The sequence below is a fragment of the Daucus carota genome, chromosome 2 (genome assembly GCF_001625215.2).
Source record: "Daucus carota subsp. sativus chromosome 2, DH1 v3.0, whole genome shotgun sequence".
Lineage (NCBI taxonomy): Eukaryota > Viridiplantae > Streptophyta > Magnoliopsida > Apiales > Apiaceae > Daucus > Daucus carota.
In genome coordinates this window covers 50,467,326-50,485,931 of record NC_030382.2, presented here as the reverse complement: position 1 = coordinate 50,485,931, position 18,606 = coordinate 50,467,326, and the positions used below count along the sequence as shown (strand labels likewise).

At 35.8% G+C, this 18,606-nt stretch overlaps 5 protein-coding genes across 6 annotated transcripts; 4 read left to right on the top strand and 1 right to left on the bottom strand.

The window, feature by feature from the left end:
- Window positions 1–25: 25 nt before the first annotated feature.
- On the bottom strand, window positions 26–985 carry LOC108205604 (uncharacterized). Its single transcript, XM_017375572.2, has one exon. It carries the CDS (start codon window positions 885–887, stop codon window positions 144–146), a length of 744 nt encoding a protein of 247 aa, XP_017231061.1. The 5' UTR covers window positions 888–985; the 3' UTR covers window positions 26–143.
- A 357-nt stretch (window positions 986–1,342) lies between these two features.
- LOC108206078 (uncharacterized) lies at window positions 1,343–4,585 on the top strand. The gene is made up of 6 exons (XM_017376258.2): window positions 1,343–1,503; window positions 2,469–2,799; window positions 2,891–3,107; window positions 3,348–3,885; window positions 3,958–4,056; window positions 4,132–4,585. The coding sequence occupies exons 1-6, from the start codon at window positions 1,446–1,448 to the stop codon at window positions 4,389–4,391; spliced, it is 1,503 nt and encodes a 500-aa protein (XP_017231747.1). The 5' UTR covers window positions 1,343–1,445; the 3' UTR covers window positions 4,392–4,585.
- A 1,872-nt stretch (window positions 4,586–6,457) lies between these two features.
- LOC108208043 (uncharacterized) lies at window positions 6,458–12,218 on the top strand. Of its 2 annotated transcripts, none has more exons than XM_017378518.2 (9): window positions 6,458–6,722; window positions 6,819–6,952; window positions 7,584–7,767; window positions 8,742–8,873; window positions 9,114–9,248; window positions 9,903–10,074; window positions 10,162–10,592; window positions 11,194–11,367; window positions 11,781–12,218. In XM_017378518.2, the coding sequence occupies exons 1-9, from the start codon at window positions 6,564–6,566 to the stop codon at window positions 11,946–11,948; spliced, it is 1,689 nt and encodes a 562-aa protein (XP_017234007.1). In that variant the 5' UTR covers window positions 6,458–6,563; the 3' UTR covers window positions 11,949–12,218. The 2 variants fall into 2 exon arrangements, with proteins under 2 accessions (XP_017234007.1, XP_017234006.1); XM_017378517.2 differs by having other exon boundaries at window positions 6,459–6,722; window positions 9,870–10,074.
- A 169-nt stretch (window positions 12,219–12,387) lies between these two features.
- Window positions 12,388–14,891, top strand: LOC108208273 (protein trichome birefringence-like 20). Its single transcript, XM_017378791.2, has 2 exons — window positions 12,388–13,569; window positions 13,893–14,891. The coding sequence occupies exons 1-2, from the start codon at window positions 13,093–13,095 to the stop codon at window positions 14,688–14,690; spliced, it is 1,275 nt and encodes a 424-aa protein (XP_017234280.1). The 5' UTR covers window positions 12,388–13,092; the 3' UTR covers window positions 14,691–14,891.
- Window positions 14,892–15,406: 515 nt separating this feature from the next.
- LOC108209561 (protein trichome birefringence-like 19) lies at window positions 15,407–18,586 on the top strand. The gene is made up of 2 exons (XM_017380525.2): window positions 15,407–16,030; window positions 17,529–18,586. Exons 1-2 carry the CDS (start codon window positions 15,524–15,526, stop codon window positions 18,366–18,368), a joined length of 1,347 nt encoding a protein of 448 aa, XP_017236014.1. The 5' UTR covers window positions 15,407–15,523; the 3' UTR covers window positions 18,369–18,586.
- Window positions 18,587–18,606: the final 20 nt, after the last annotated feature.

The window sequence follows — 18,606 nt, the reverse complement described above, 5'->3', positions numbered from 1 at the left end:
TAAAACCATCAATGACAAAAGATGTCAAAACTTGAACCAATGTAACAACAAACTAGACAGTGATACTATAACAGCACTCTGTGCTCTGTGCTAACGAGAGACTCCAGCCCCTAAAAACTACTACCCCTAAACCTAACATATCCTTAACGGTTAGGAAGAACACTACAATCTTCAGAACTCAAAGATGAGGCTTCGAGTTGATCCGGTGGTGGAAAATTCAGATCGAACAGGAACACTGGTTCTTCGCTTACTTTCCTCCTCTTCGGGCTAGAATTCTCTGGGTAATACAAACGTTTCTTCTTCTCTGAGTAACCCAACTGTTTGTTTACCATCTCCGAGTAATCCAACTGTTTGTTTACCATACAACCGCATTCTTGATCTGTTCTCAGAAACTCTATTCTCTTTAGCAAAGCTTCTAGTTTATCATCCACTTGCTTCAAGCACTCTTGATACTCTGTCAACAATGATGGCCTCGAGCACAATGAGCCAACCATCCTCCCAAGACCAACAATCTCGGCTTTCTCTGCAAAAACCTTCTTCGTACTGAAGTTTTCGAAACTGCCCTTCACTTCTGTTGAATTTTCTTGACAAGAAACAACTTCCCCGCCAGGCACATCAACAACTTTCCTGCGAGACTCATCTTTCACAGTTGTTCTTTTATGAGGATTACTCGTCAAATCTTTAAACTTCTTGATGATAGCCTTGGCTTCTTTCGGGTCTTCAGGCCAAGACTCAATCTCACCATCAACTCCAAACATAACAGTGCATGCATCAATGCCACACAATGTGGCAAGTTCCATAGTTTTCTTCTTGATGCACTCTTTCCTGTTGTTGTACGAAGTTCTTTTAAGACTCTTTTGTTCATGATCTTTTTTCTTGCTCTCCATATCAACTTCTTGAAATTAAAAATCTTGGGTTCTTGCGTTGAATTGATAATATGGTGAGCAGATTGGATGATGTGCGTGTATATATAGGCGCTTAATCCTATTCCGATCATGCTTTTTGGTAATAAATTTGAAATTAAAAGAAACGTATCTCATAAGGAAACGTTTTCTAAAGGGATTCAAATTATAGGTCACTGTTTCAGCAAGTCATCTCACTTCTATTTACTGATGGGAACTTTTGCCAAAATAACTAGTAGTAGTAATTTCTAATTGGTAAAGTAAAAAGTAAAAATTTAGAAAATATCGATTTTAAGTATGTGAGTACCTTTCTCAAATTATGCGTAAAAAGTGAATAAAAAAATAAGAAAAGGATACTATACTCTCGAACTGTGCACTTTTTTTCATACTCGTTTTCATCCCAATCTCTGACTACCAGCACTAGTCAACTCCTAGAATTAAAGATGGTGGGTGGTGGTGGACTCAGTTGTCCTCTCTTTCTTTCACAAATAAACAATTTCCGTGTAAACCTCCTTGCTTGGGAACTCACTCCGTCACTACTCCATGGCTCAGTCTCTCTTCGTTTCCTCCAATACTATAAGCTCTCCTCATTTCCTCAGAGGTAGTAACTTCTTCTTCTCTTTTACTCTCTCTCTCTCTCTCTCCCTTTCTCCCCCCACTCTCCCCCTCTCTCGTTTTGTTAAATTGTTTTTTAGTACTGGTGAGGGTTGCCTTGCAAATGATGTAGTACTACTGTACTGTACTAGTATTGATGATATACAGTATTACAATGCCATTGGGTTTATAAGCTGCTGTTACCTGTGAATTTGCATAGCGATCCCGTTTAGGTGTTATTGGTACACGTCCACCCGCGAAACACTGGAAAGTCGGAATAAGTACTTATTTCCTTTGCTTTAAGTGATAGTCCTGCTTCAGTTTTGATTGTGAAATGATGTTCAACCATACTACATATTCATTAAAATTTGAAATTACAAATACAGCACCAATTTGGAGTACTTGTGGTTTAGTCCTTGTCAATAGAGTTGCCATAAGTCATTTTGTAGATTTAATTGTAAAAACCTGCTTAAAAATATGTCCAAATCTTTGTTAGCATTGTACTGATTCTTAGGGTTTTAGTCCCTCTGCTTATAGCCTAATGAGTTCTAAATTGTTGTATACGCATTTTGTGAGATCAGTGAAGTCAAGGGAGAGAAATTAATCTGGCAAGATGCCTAGCACTAGGCACTCATGATCACTGGTTTGTAAGTAAGAAGCATTGCCTTATGATCTAATTACTAAATGATATTGCTGTTAGCTGCTGAGTGTTGTGTCACTGATACTCAATGCACATTTTATATAGCACTAAAAAAATATTCTAGGAACTTGTTTATCACTCTTGCTTGTTTTATCTAACCGGTGTTGGGCAAGTTTTGTAGTTTCTGCTTCACTAGATGTTATCAAACTCCATGGTTGCACAAATATTGAGTATAATTATATTTCTTAAGTTTATTTTCCGAATTTGTAAGTGGTTGTCTTTATGTACTCTCTGTTGTTCGTTAATTGAATATTACTTCTTTCGTGTTCAAGGGGAGGAGCACTGCAGTTCAATTAATGCGTCGAAAACCCCACCGGGTCATCTGAAGCTGTTACATAACTGTAGATCCACAAAGACAACTATTCGTGCCGCTTCTCAGTCGGTTGAAATCCCTCGTCAATGGTACAATCTAGTTGCAGATCTTCCGGTCAAACCTCCTCCAGCTCTGCATCCAAAAACTTATAAACCAGTTACTCCTCAAGATTGGTCTCCACTATTTCCTGAAGAGTTGATTAAGCAGGAGAATAGCAATGCACGGTTCATTGACATCCCAGAGGAGGTTATTGATGTTTATGAGCTCTGGCGCCCAACTCCACTTATCAGGTCAGTATGGTTTCCAAGGAGCCTGCTTCGCAGGTATAATTTTTGTGCATACCAGTCTAAGATATATCTTATATTTACCTATTATATTTAGAGCAAAGAGGCTGGAGAAACTGCTTGAAACCCCTGCCAAGATATATTACAAGTATGAAGGTGGAAGCCCAGCTGGGTCGCATAAACCCAACACTGCAGTCCCTCAGGTCTGGTACAATAGTCAAGAAGGCGTAAAGAGTGTTGTGACAGAAACTGGTGCAGGCCAATGGGGGAGTTCATTGGCTTTTGCATGCAGCTTGTTTGGTCTCAACTGTGAAGTAAGTTGATGAGGATATATATTGGGGTCACAACAAAAGTTTATTATTACATTCTTTTAAATGTGTATGATATATTAAGCCCTCGCAGTTGTCATGTACTATCATTTACTTGTTAGTTAATCCTGAATTTATAAGCACGATTAGACCTTTAGTTAAGTGACGAACTCTGTTGCAGAACAATATTTGAATCACAATTGATCAGTCATGATTTATGAACTTCTATTATGGTTTTATACCTAGGTGTGGCAAGTTCGTGCCTCTTATGATCAGAAGCCTTATCGTAAACTAATGATGCAAACATGGGGTGCTAAGGTGCACCCTTCTCCGTCAACTATTACTGAAGCTGGTCGAAGAATTCTTGAAAAGGATCCAGCAAGCCCAGGCAGTTTAGGGATCGCAATATCTGAGGCTGTCGAAGTTGCAGCCAAGAATTCGGATACAAAGTATTGTCTTGGGAGTGTACTTAACCATGTTTTATTACACCAGACAGTTATTGGCGAGGAGTGTATTAAGCAGATGGAGGCTATTGGAGTTACTCCAGATGTCATTATTGGATGTACTGGTGGTGGTTCGAATTTTGGTGGCCTTGCTTTTCCTTTCATCCGGGAGAAACTCGCTGGAAAAATTAACCCTGTTATACGAGCAGTTGAACCTGCAGCATGCCCTTCATTGACAAAAGGGGTGTATGCATATGACTATGGAGATACCGCTGGAATGACTCCTTTGATGAAGATGCACACCCTTGGACATGAATTCATACCCGACCCTATTCACGCCGGTATATTTTTTATTTCTTAATAGCTAATTTTAGTCCTGTGGTTTTCATTCTGACCACTCCTCTGTCTAACAGGTGGTTTACGTTACCATGGCATGGCACCACTGATCTCCCATGTCTATGACTTGGGCTTTATGGAAGCATATGCTATACCTCAGATTGAATGCTTTCGAGGTACACTTGTCTATTTTTTGTCTTGTATGCCCGAAATAAATTTATAATCTTAATACCGAAAATCCCTTGCTACAGGTGCAATACAATTTGCCAGGACCGAGGGACTAATACCAGCACCTGAACCAGCGCATGCTATAGCTGCCACCATTAGGGAAGCTCTGCACTGTAAAGAAACTGGAGAATCGAAAGTCATCCTCATGGCAATGTGCGGACATGGTCATTTTGACCTGCCCGCTTATGATAAATATTTGCAGGGAAATATGATAGATTTGTCATTTGCAGAGGAGAGAATTCAAGATTCAATGGCCAACATTCCTAACATGTTACATAAGTGAAACTTCTTTCAATAAAGGGATACGGTATTGTGTGCAATACATGTTTGGGCAATAGAGCAGAGGCCACCTAGAATTATGTCCTTTTTTACTCGGTTTCTTGTGTTGTTGCATTGAAGCACATTTTTGTTGTTTTTTTAACTGTATGAACAGGATAAGTCCCTAAAATTCAAATAAATTCAAAACTGATTTCTAAATGTTTATTAGGCAAAATTTTAAAATTACTCATTAACAATAATTTAATTTGAACATACTTATTTGAAACATTATCTTCACTTATTATATATATCTTCCGGATGGATATCAAGTTATTTCATGGCCATGAAGTGCTATTTATAGCCGATTTAATTTGGAACTAATGCCCTAATTCGTTCACGGGAATGAGCATCTCTCCTAGGATTCCAGATATTCATATTTCTAAAAATAATATTATTCTATACTTTATATAGTAGTAGTAACTTTTTATAATTAAAATTAGTACAACAACTTATAATAACTCTTCGACGTTAATATTATATTTTAAACACCAATTCAAGTTAACACTTATTTATAATAAAAGTAAAATTTTTATTAGTTGTTTGTAGTAGAAGATTATTGAAATCATTAATATATTTATATACTGTAAATATATAAATATGATATTATATTTTGAATTTTGGGATATATGGGACTGATTCCTAGTTTCGATTTCGAATTTTTTATAAAATTTTCTCCGATCCTGGCCTCCTCTATTATGTCCGATTTTTTTTTTTAAATATTAAAAATTAAGTTAAGTAATTTATTGAGGTAATTGCGTATCGCACCCCCTAAGTATCGTTCAAAAACGAAATAGTATTTATATTTTAAGAAACTCAGCTCGCACCCTTTATCTTTAATTCTCAAAAGTCAAAACCAGTCACCCCATGCCGTTAACTTCCGTTAACTCAGTGCACTCCGTTAAGTCACTATATATATAATTGCAATTCGGACCCCCTAACTTACATTCAAAAATAATATTGTATCGGTACTTTTGGAAACCCAAATCGCACCACCTATCTTTACATTTCAACAACGATATGCACCCTCTCCGTTGAATTCCGTTACCTTCTGTTAAAGTATTCCCTCGTCTCAATTTACATGTCCCTTTTGCTTTTTGAGATGTCAAATTGACTAATTTTTGACCAACTATTAAAAAAATATTTATTTATTATTTTAGGAAATAGAAAGTTACATATTAAAATATACTAGATTTTGTTTAAAAAAAATATCATCAAAAAGTAAATCTAGCCTATTTTAATAGAGGTAAATAATAGGGGGTCCGAATTGCAATTACCTCTATTATTTGCGAAATTCGGACCCTCTATTATTTGCGAAAACAAATAGACTAGATTTATTTTTTGATGATATATTTTTTTAAATTTTTGTTTAATTAAGTTATCCCCAAGTCAAAATGATTTTACATATTGAATGATTTTAAATTTTTAGTAACATATGTATTAGGTACTTAAAATATACATTATTTTAAATATAAAAAATAAATATTATGTGATATTTATTATAAATAATACATAAATTTATCTATTGATTAAAATATATAAATTTTAATTATTTTGTTTGGAAAAATTGATCAAAAAAATTTGAAAAAATATCATCAAAAATTAAATTTAGTCGATTTTAATATGTAACTTTCTATTTTCTAAAATAATAAATACATATTTTCAAATAGTTGGTCAAAAATTAGTCAATTTAACTTCTCAAAAAGCAAAAGGGACATGTAAATTGAGACGGAGGAGTATTTTAACGGAATTCAACGGAGGGGGTGCGTATCATTCCTGAAATGTAAAAATAGGTGGTGCGATTCGAGTTTTCAGAAATATAGGTACAATATCGTTTTTGAACGTAAGTTAGGGGGTCCGAATTACAATTATATATACAGTGACTTAACGGAGTGCACTGAGTTAACAGAAGTTAACGGCAGGGGGTGCATCTCGGTTTTGAGAAGTAAAGATAAAAGGTGCGAATTGAGTTTTTTAAAGTACAAGTACTTTATCGATTTTGAACGATATTTAGGGGGTGCAATATGCAACTTAATTCAACACTAGGGGAAAGCGAAACCACATTCAAATATTTGACTTCCCGGGCAACACTCCTCCAGTCTGTAGTTTTGAATCTCTCACAACCTTCTCCAGGACCTCAATGGCGACATCGTCCGTACAAGCCCCAATTCCAGGAATGGAATCAGTGATAGCTACGGTGAGCGGCTACCACGGCTCACAACGCTTCAACCTTATCAAACTCATCTCTCACGCCGGCGGATTCAATGTCGGTTACTTGAATAACTCCGTTACTCATCTGGTACACTCATCTGCCACTCCGATTGGATTATATATCGTAATTGCGATGCGATTGTAGATGCTGATTTATGTTTGTATTTTTTTAATTTTTGATCAGATTTGTTGGAAGTTTCAAGGCCCGAAATACGAGCTTGCCAAAAAACTCAAAATTATTATTGTGAATCATCGCTGGATTGAAGATTCTGTTAGGCAAGGCAGACGTCTTCCCGAGACTTCTTATACTGCTCGCTGGTATGCAATTGTTTCTTCTTCTTTTTTTTGACCTAAATTTTCAAATATTGGCGTTATTGTTAATTAGGCGTGTTGCGTAGCTTAATTAGTTCTTTTGTTGTCGATATGAATAAATGTTTTGGATTTTATTTACGGCTTTTCAGTCAATGCGGTTCAGGATTATTAGGATGTGCTTATCATTAGGTCTTTGAGGAATTCTGGATTTGTATTGACTTGTTATTGATATGTTCGGTGATGTATGTTACCTGGAAAGGTATAGTGATTAAAGGTGAAATTTTTTAGTATGGCGAAGTTTGGTGGATGCTTAAAGGCTAAAATACATCTCAAGTACAAAACTAATAGTTTAGCGTGGAAATTCTCATCATTCTAGGCTTCAATCAAAAGCTTATATGTGCAAGCTCTCACTAGTTAGATTTACCTGTAAACTCGTCTTTTTTTTTTTTCGTTCTTTCTTTCTTTTTGTATGTCTTTAACATTCTATTACTTGCCTTCGGTACTGATAAGTTATTTATGAAAAATACAGTTGAAAATGGAGCCCGTTGTTCTCAGATAAGCTCGAAATGCCTTGATTATCATGCATAATCTTATTTAAAATCAGGGATTTACTTGTATAGCTTTTCTATCTCTGCAGTGGGAAAGAAGTGGGCAGCCTACTGATGGAGATACCAGCTGTTCCTGATAAAGTTAGTAATTCAGTTGGTGGTCAATCTAGTGCAGGCAATGCCTCTGATAAACACGTGATTGATATTGATTGTGAGGATGCTGCTGCTGCTGCTGCTGCTGCTGTCTCTCTTGATACTATCTTTTCAAAGGAGGTAATCATCCAATAATCAGTACCTAATTATCAGTCATAATATGTATGTATGTATGTGTGTGTGTGTGTGTGTTTGTTAAATCTCCCGTTGTAATTGAATTAGTTTAAGGGATTAATTATATCTTAGAAGCATGAGAAGAGATAGATCTTTTAAAACCTCTTACATTCTGGAAAAACTTAAATATTAATTTATGAGAGAAGAAAAATAGACGGAATAAGTAGGTGTTAGAAAAGTGAGTTCATTTTCCTAGACTGGTCATACCATTGTTCTGCCTCAAATTATTCAGCTGAAGAAAGCTGTAGTATCTGATAAAAACTCAGATATAGTTTGTAATTGCATTTATTAACTAAAAGTCAAGTTGTAGACTTGTGGTTCTTGGAACCTTAAAAGTTCTACCTCACATTTTTGAACTTTGGAACTATCTTCCGCGGTTATGTACAGTTTAATTGACATCTCAAAGGAGGCTTAATTTTTCAGATACTACACTATATTGTAACCTGTTGAAATGCTAAATATATATTAACTCATACAGAGAATTTTCATAAACAACATAAAGGTAGGATCCGGAAAGTACATGTAAACACATTATATTTTGATTTTCTTGAAATTTTTCTGTACATCTAAACACATTAAATCTATAACTCTTGAGAATTTTCTTTACTAACCATTCAATGGCTTATTATTATATAAGGTCTTTAGAAACGAATAATATCTTTTATCATGTAAAACATAGAGGTTGAGGTAGTAATTTAGTATGCTCTAACAAATTTTTATTTTGCTAATTGGTATTAACAATTTCAAATTAACTGAAAACATATGCTTTAGAAAGAGCAGTATGAAGAGTATTCAAAGAGCTGAATTACATGGTCAACAAGACTTCTAGAGTCAATTTGTTCACTGTCTTATTTTTACTGTTGTTTCCTGGTATGAATATGGTTTTTATTGACTCCATTATTTTTGGCGGATTGTGGCAGAATATCTTTCCTGATGTGGAAAGAAGAATGGAAGGTTCTAAATTGAGGAGAAGATTGGTGAATAATAGTGCCAGTCAAATTCACTCATCTCATGCTGCTCTTGACAATGAAGCTCCTGTTTCTTGCTATGAGGTAGGAATAATATCGTGCTTTCTGAGTTATAGATATTATGTTTTCTTATTGCCAGTTTTTAATTTATATAAAGGGTATGCCTTAGAAAGAGGTGTAGAAGAGTATTCATTGAGCTGTTACTTGTTTAAAAAGACTATTTGAGTTCTGGTCTTTTTTACTGCTGTTTTTTAGTTTGGGTTCAGTTTTGTATCAATCTTTTTCTTGATTCCATCATTAATGTTTTGGCGGATTCTGTGGCAGAATACGTTCCCTAAGATGGAAAGAAGGCAAGTTTCTAAATTGAAGAGAAGATTAGTGAACAAAACTACAACTCGAAGTCACTCATCTGGTGCTACTTGTGATGATGAAACTTCTTCTCGTTGCTATTATAATGAGGTAGGAATAATAATTAATTCTCTAGAAAGTGCATAATTGGCTTCACAACTTAGCTGTTTCTAATGATATTGATAAAATATCGTTTATTTCTTTTTGGTTCATAGTAAATTAGCAAAATATTCTTGTGAAGGGAAAACATCAAAGTAACCAAAAAAATTTGATAGCCTAACTAGGTGACATAAGAATTTGGATGTCTAGAAGATTTTTTATTATACGTTTGGTATGTAAATACAGAATGCACATGAAATTTCCTGTTTAATTCTATATGTTGTCTCAACTGATATCTAACGTGAAACGAGATATAAATTACATGTATATTGACATATTGTATGTAAAATGTGTTGCATATGCACTAATATTGGTATCAAAAGATTGATGATTCAAGAAAGTTTAGACAACTATCCCGTTGTGTGCATCTATCTATATATCATTTTGAAAAACAACTGAAAAGAATGCACTTCAAAAGCAAAGGTGTACGTAAATAGCTGCCAGGGTATCTACATATATATTGTTTAAATATATACAGTTTTGTCTGCAGTACCTGCTACCTTCTTAGAGTTAAAAAGTTTATTTACCATCAATAAACTAACCAGTACTCTCTGTGCTGAAATCATAAAATAGCCTGAAGAGTTGGATTCTTCTTGTACTCGACAGCTAAGACAAAAGAAGATTAGTAGTTACATTGAACCATTGCGGAAAGGTAGGAGATTGGTGCGAAAGAATGTAGTTAGCGATGTTCTGGGTTCAGAATCTGAAGAAGAGTGCTGCCTAGTACATGTGCCCCAGAGGCAGGATGACACCACAAATCTCTCTAGCACTCCATCAGGTTAGAATCATAGTGCAAGATTAAATAATGATATTGACGATGGTGACGAGATTAAAGATTCAAATGTTCGCTCTTTTGTTTTTTTAGCATCCAGGGGAGCAACAACTTCTATGATTAATGCTTCAGATCAGCCAGCTACTCTTATGAACTCCGTTGGAACAGAACCTGTAACCAAATTAGCTAAATCAACTGATTTTTTTAATGGAGCATCAACTTCAGCGCTTTATGCCTCACATCAGATAGCTACACCGAAGGATGCCAGGGCAACAGAAACAGTTATCGGATCAGCTGAATCAACTGATTTGTCTAATGGAGCATCAGCTTCGCTAATTTATGCATCTCCAGATCTGTTAGCTACTCCAAAGGATTACAGTGAAGCAGAACAAGTTACCAGATTAAATAAATCAACTGATTTGTCATGTGTTATCTGTTGGACAAGTTTCAGTTCGACTAGGGGGGTTCTGCCATGTGGACATCGGTTTTGTTTTTCATGCATCCAGAACTGGGCTGATTATATGGTACACGTCCTCTACTTATCTAGTCATCATCTTATCTCCGTGTCTGTATTTATCAAGAAAGTTATGATGCTGCTCTCAAGTATTTCTGTTCCTCATAATTGTTGATATAGTCTCTTTTGTGTAAATAGTTGCTGAGCAACAATATTGGATCTCGAGTGTGATATGTGAATAAAAAATAATGTGCCATGTTGAGTAACGAATGCAAATGCATGTAGACTATTTTTACATTATACCTGGTAATTGGCATCACTACTGTACTCAATAATTAGTAGCATTTATTACTAATATTTGTTTTTGCCTCTATTTATGTCCCTCGCTTGTATATATATATTCTGTTCTGTTGTTTAAACTACAAATTTCTTAGTCAAGCAGAAAGCAGTATTTTACTCTGCAAGTATACATATATGAATTTAAGCGGTATTCCACCAATTTCACTGCCTCATGCTAGTGGATTGAAGCCTATATTTTGTTACCAAGTTGTCATGTGTGGTTTGAGTAGATTTAAATATATAATTAATAATTTTTCTTCCATGCTTGTCAGTTTACTACAATTTGCTTTGTATAATTTTTTAATAAAACAACTTTATATTGCTTATTCCAGTCTTCAAGCAGCAAGATTTCAACATGTCCTTTATGCAAGGCCAGCTTTGACAACATTACAAAGGTGGATGATGCAGTTTCTTCTGATCAGAAGATATATTCACAAACCATTCCAGACGACCCTTCAGTAAATATTTACGTTCTTCCCACGCACGAATCTCCTCTCAGAAATGCTGTAAGTCACATGCAAACTGATTAATTCTTTATATGTAGACAATAATTATATTGGAGCATACCTTTTTGCTTTCAGTCTCTTCTGTTCTATAAGTTATACCGGCTTTATGCACTAGCCTCATATCTAATCTATTTATACCGTGTCACTTATGGTGAATGTATATTAGTCTAATCAATTTTGTTCCTACATTCTAACAAACGACTGTCTTATGGTTGTATGCCTCCAATTTTCTGCGCATCCCGTTACACTTTTTATTTCTTGCAATCTAGCATGTCTACGACTCCAAATATCTGAAACTAGATACATAAGTTATAAACTCAATGTTGCATTCCTATAACTATTCTTTTCCAGTTTTGTTACATATAGTTCACAATCACAGCCTTATGTTGTGTCTAAATGTCATTGTCATGCAGTTGTCTGCAGCACCTGTTTGTGGCCGATGCTCTTTTCGGGAACCTGAGGATATGCTCATCAGATGTCATCTCTGCCACACTAGATGTGTTCATTCCTATTGCCTGGACCCATATATGCTTCCATGGACATGTAGTCACTGTAAGGATCTTCGAATGCTTTATCATTAGTTGGCTACAGCTCAGGCGAAGTTTCTCCCTTGCCAATATGCAAATACGTGTCATGATTTATCTACTACCAGGTGCAAATCACCTAGTCATCATTCCCTCTGTTTTCATCGTCTACTGGTCGATAACCATAATTTAAGTTTGCTAGCATATGTTAAAGATGATTGTCTGTAGTGTACTGCCAACCTTCATACTCTATAATTGGTAGTAGAAAAGAAGGGAAAACATGTATGTAATTTTCCTCCATGGTTAGTTCCCGAATTTGTCCAACAAAATAAAGAAAAGAATGTGAGAATGTTGAGATATTAAATATCTTCGTACTAGTAACTTGTTTTACTCCAAGAAATCTAGCCATATTCTCTGTTGCTTTCTCTGCATTTAAAAAAAAAACTTGGAAACAAATTAAGAGATATATGACCAGCTTTTCTCATCTTTATTCGTTCTAAAATATAAAGCTGTTGAACAAGGTATTTATATAGTTCATGTATATGGGATATGCAAAAGGCCTAAGAATTATATATAGTTGAATTTGATTAGATATTAAAAATAATTTATTTTAAATTAAATTCGAGTTTTAAATATAACATTTGTAATCTTGTCCCCAGCTCAACCTTGCATGTCAGCAATATCAAAACTGACCTACAATTAAGGCAATAATTATGGATATATCATTAGTGGAAAATATCAATCCCTGCAAGAAAATCATATATATAGCAAGTATTTCTGGCAAGACGGAATCATAATCCCTGATATGGATTCGTTTTCTTTAAATTTGTATCTACTCATAATCTCATATTGTACTTGATTTGTGCAATATGCATGCACTTACCATTTGTATTCCAATGTTCTGATGGTTCCAAATGCTCTTGCTTTACTCTTCTTACAAGTAATGGTAAACTTTTTCAAATATGGATTACATGCATTAAAAACTTGAATTACTTCTAATACAATCTTTTTGTTAGTGATATTAATGTAATATAATTACTTTTTCCCAATATTGAGCAGCAACAGCTGTATATATGATATATATAGACAGAGAACCATTACTTTGTTGATGATATAGCGCAAGAATAGCGTTGAAAATTAGTCCCTCGTTTTCCTCTGTTTCTCCATTAGTATAATGATCCAGCCTCCATAAGCTTTTTCAATGAAGGTCCAACATGATACTACAGTAATATTATTTTCCAAGAACCCAACAAGAAGAATCCCACAAACAACTCTATTGCTCGTTGCCTTCACAATCATCTTTACAATCACCTCTATTTTCCACCCTTCATTACAGAAGTCGATCATCAGATTATCAAGATCAATTTCACAATTCAGTCTTTCGAGAAATGTCGATAAGGTGGAGTGTGATTTGTTTAAAGGGCAGTGGGTGAGGAACCGGAGGGGGCCTTATTACACGAATGAGACCTGCGGTGCCATTCAGGAGCATCAGAATTGTATAAAGAATGGGAGGCCAGATATAGGGTTTACCAAGTGGAGGTGGCAGCCTGATGGATGTGAATTGGAAGTGTTTGATCCGGTGATCTTCTTGAGCTTAATGAGAGGCAAGTCTCTTGCTTTTGTCGGAGACTCTATTGCTAGAAATCATGTGCAGTCATTGATATGTCTCTTGTCTAAGGTATGCCATCTCCCACCTTTTTCAATCTCTCTGTGTGTGTTGTTGAGCATGCATGCTATGTTGAGGAAATTAAGTGACCGTTTGACAAATCTTATTTTTCAGAAATAAGTACTTATTTCCAGAGAAAAGTACATGAAACTTTCAGAAATAAGAGCTTATTTCTGGAGAAAATTACATGAAACTGTACTTTTTCCTGAAATAAGTACTTTTTTTTGTTGCTCTATTATGAACCTATTCTTAGTTGTGAAGAGTGAGACCTATGCTTAACAATCTTGATTTGAAAGTTCTCATAGGCTTGACATCTTCTTTGCTTGCATTTGAAGGTAACACATCCAATAGAAACTTCCCACAATAAAGAAGACCAGGATTCCAGAAGATGGGAGTACAAAGATTACAACTTTAATATCTCCATTTTTTGGTCACCCTACTTGGTCCGGACACAAAAAACAGATCCTAAGGACGTGACTCGCCCCTTCAATCTTTACCTGGACGAATTTGACAAGTCATGGACAAGCCAAATAAAACAATTCGACTACGTGATCATTTCTGCAGCCCAATGGTTCTTCCGTCCCAGCATGTACTACGTTAAACGCCGCCTCATCGGATGCCTCTACTGCCCCCAGAACATCACTCAGTACCCGGCTGAGTTCGGCTACCAGTTTGCATTTCGCACAGCCTTCAGAGCCATAAACACAGTGAAAAAATACAAGGGTGTCACTTTTCTGAGAACATATGCACCTTCACATTTCGAAAATGGTAAATGGGACAAGGGTGGAAACTGTCCAAGAAAAAGGCCTTACAGGAGAAATAAAATGGCCTTGGATGATTACAATTTGAAAATAAATAACATTCAGCTAAGAGAATTTGAAACTGCAGAAAAAACAGGGAGAAGAAAAGGATTGAGGTTTAGACTGTTGAACGTGACGCATGTTATGCTGATGAGACCAGATGGGCACCCAAATAAGTATGGACATGGGCCTGGGGAGAAAGAAGGCTTGGTTAATGATTGTGTGCATTGGTGCCTTCCTGGCCCAATTGATGCTTGGAATGATTTTTTACTTGAGATGGTGAAGAGGGAAAGTCACGTAGCTAGAAGTAGTCGTCGTTTTACTTTGCATTAACTTCAGTCTGTATAATTTAAGGGTATAAAGTTTTAGTATGAAGAAATTTGTATTTTGTGTGGCCAACAATATGCGGTCATCGGTTCTGTTTAAGCACAAATGCACAATCGTCTACTGCATCAGGTTCAAGTTTTAATTTATTAGAGCAAGCAAATGCCAAGTACCCTAAAAAATTTCTCATAAAAGTTTCCTAAATTTCATGCCTCTATCTTCTGATCAAATATCGAGACATTAAATAGATATTTATCTTTCAATTAAGATCGGTTCAGTTCAATATTTATACTTAATTTTTTAATTCTCATTATACAATCCAACATTTCTTTCATTAAGTCCAATTTTACATGAAACATGGAACGAGTGTTTTCGAGTTTATGCTTGTTAGTAAAATGAGTATAGACTGAACTAGTGTTTAAACTTGTTAATAAACAGAACCAGACTCATAAAAAATTGAGAAACATTCAAATTTATTTAATTACATAAATATAAATTTGGATTCATTTAAACTAATTAAACATTAATCCCATCCAATGCGCCTCATATAAAAAAAATTACAAAAATCCAGGCCAGGCATTTTATATTTGGATTTTAAATTTTAATCAAACTAATCATATACTCCTATAATTATTTCGATTTTCACCGTCCAACAATCTCGACCGATCTAAACTGAGCGTGTACGGTACACATACTGACAGATGTGACGAAGGTTGCATCAAATATCTAACCACAACCGACACATATGAGTGACACTCTTCTCTTCTCTCTCTTACATAACCATTAACCACCTCTCCTGTCCCCAATCCCAAGTCACCATTAGCCAAACACAAACTCCTTCAATGAAGTCCAACAATATTGCCGCTAACCACACTCCCCTCTTCCACCCCAAATTCTCCAAACTCATCATCTTCTTCATCTCCACCCTCCTCCTCCTCACTCTCATCCCCCTCTACTACCCTCTCCGCGCCTTCTCCTCCCCCCACCCCACTCTCCCGGCCACCCCTTCGCCGGAATCCTCTTTTCCGCCGGACCACGCCAACATCAGCTCCATAGTCATCACTGAGCACGAGGATTGTGACATTTTTACCGGGGAGTGGGTCCCCACGGATCAGCCGCCTTATTACACGAACGAGTCGTGTTGGGCCATTCATGAACATCAGAATTGTGTCAAGTATGGGAAGCCTGATTTGAATTATATGAAGTGGAAGTGGAAGCCGGATGAGTGTGAGCTTCCGAGGTTTAATCCGTATCAGTTTCTTGAACTTGTTAGAGATAAGTCTTTAACTTTTGTCGGTGATTCACTTGGGAGGAACCAGCTCCAATCTTTGATCTGCATGTTATCCCCGGTACCAATTCCTCTTACATTTTTGTGCTTCTTTTTTGAATATTTAGACTTACGTGCCTTGAAAATGTTAAGTTTTCGAGTGAGTGATAATCGAATTCAAGAGTACAGACAACGGATAAAAATCCATCGCGTTTGTTAATTGCAATTCAGTATAACACATAATTTATTTATTTATTATCTGATGGTCTAAAGTTAGTACTCATATTTTCCACTAATTTTGCGTACGCCAAGAGACTTTACTCTGATCTCGAAATTGCTTAGTCAAATCTGCGCATACATAAAACAGGGAGTAGGTCTACTCTTGATGTTGATTGGAACATATTAGCGGCGCTAATTAAGGGCGGAAAATTATAAAGCATGACTATATTAAATGTACATGTATGTTTTTGGTTGAGAAACTAGTCCATATGATATGATGTGTTAATTGAAAATTAAGGCATTAGGTTAAGGACAATTGCTGGAAAGTCACCATGGAGTAGTTGAAGAGTTTGGAGATATTTAGGTGGAATGTGACAATGACATAACTACTAGAAATTTCTCATGTATTGTTACTGTGTGCGAAAGTTAGAGAAGTGTAGAACACATATTTCGGGAACTTTTGCACATGACTTGTTGTATGCGTAAAGAGTCGGCCAAGGTTGAAAACTTGAAAATGAGGCTACTATCACATACCATTACTTTTTATTCCCTTTTCTCTGTTTTTCCTAAATTCACTGTCCATAAAGAGTTTATACATATAAACATAATTACTTCATACACAAGTGACAAGTGTATGCAGTAATACTGTCGTAATTGAAGCTGTGTGTTGAAGTTTGAGACAAGCATCATTTAGCTGATATAATTAAGTTACCGGATGATTTTACAGTAATCTTTAAGGGGAAGATGTATCTTAATTCAGATAGTTATTATGGTTTCCTTTATGTTGTGTTTGGTTGGGGAGAATGAAATGGAATGGAATGGAATGAGTAAAAATAGTTGAAACTAATAGAGATAGGAATGAAGTTTTGAAAAAAATTTGAGGAAGTGCAAAATTGCTATGATGAGATTTGAGAAGAAATTGAGGATGGGAGAGAATGGAGCATTCCATCTCAAATTGAAGGTGTGATATCTACCACATGGTGCAAGAAACGGAATGGAGAAAGGAATGAAATTTCTTCAAAATTGTCCATAAGATAGTTCATTTTTCATTCCATTCCTTCCGGAATCATTCACCCCAACCAAACACAACATTAATGTGTTAGCTGATGGAATTAAGAAGGCTGATTTATAAGTAGGAGCCACTGTGAATGAATTAGAGGGATGTTTGGGCCTCATAAGTATATACCTTTGAGCAGTTGAGACTTGGAGTGACGTTATTGAAATAACAATAGAGATGATGTCTATACATAAATATGTCACCTACATTTTAGTAGGTAAAGTTTCCAATCTTGATGACATGACATCAGTTTATGTTATTTGTATTATACATCAAAAATTTTAATTTCCTTCACATCTTACAGGTGGAATTTCCTATAGAGAATTCATACACATCAGATCAAAATTTTATAAGGTGGAAATATGTTGGTTACAATTTCACATTATCAACATTTTCATCACCCTTCTTGGTGAAGACAGAAGAAGCAAAATTTAATGATTCGACTCACGCTGGCCTCTTCAACCTCTACCTTGACGAATTTGATACAAAATGGACTTCCCAAATTGAAGATTTTGATCACGTGATCATTAATGCTGGCCACTGGTTCAGCCGTCCTGGTATATACTATGAAAAGGGTCAGATAGTTGGCTGCAGATTTTGTCAGATAGAGAAGATAACCGATTATCCAATGACATATGGATACAAAAAAGCACTGAGAACTGCTTTTAGAGCGATTAACAGCTTGAAGAAGTTCAAGGGTGTAACATATTTGAGGACTTACTCACCAATGCATTTTGAAAACGGGAGTTGGAATGATGGTGGTGATTGTGTCCGAAGAAAACCGTTCAAGAGCAACGAGGTAAGCATGGAAGGGATAAATTTAGAATTGTACATGACACAAAGAGAGGAATTTAAGGTTGCAGAACAAGAAGCCAAGAGAACAGGAAAGAGATTCAGGTTACTGGATTTAACACCAGCAATGCTGTTAAGACCAGATGGTCATCCTGGGAGATATGGTCACTGGCCAAATGATAACAGGACACTATATAATGATTGTGTTCATTGGTGTTTACCTGGACCAATTGATACTTGGAGTGATATATTGCTTCAGGTGATGAAGACAGAAGGCCGGAGAACGTACGAGGAGAAACTACTACAGTCGAAACAGGACAACATTGGACCAGGTAGTTTCAAGTTCCATTAATGATTCTGTTCGAAACTAGAATGTACAATAGGAGGGAAAGGCAAAAAGAATATTCCACCATTTTGCTTTCAGTTTTTTTTTCATACATTAAACTTGTAGAGCTTTTGAAGTGACTTCCTTTGTCTTGATTGTTTTTTCCCCTAGAAGTTTTGCATCTGTTGTAAGCAATAGTAAGCATTGTATCATGAGATTTTATAAAGAAGTACTTGACTTGATTATGAAGTGTCTATTACCTACT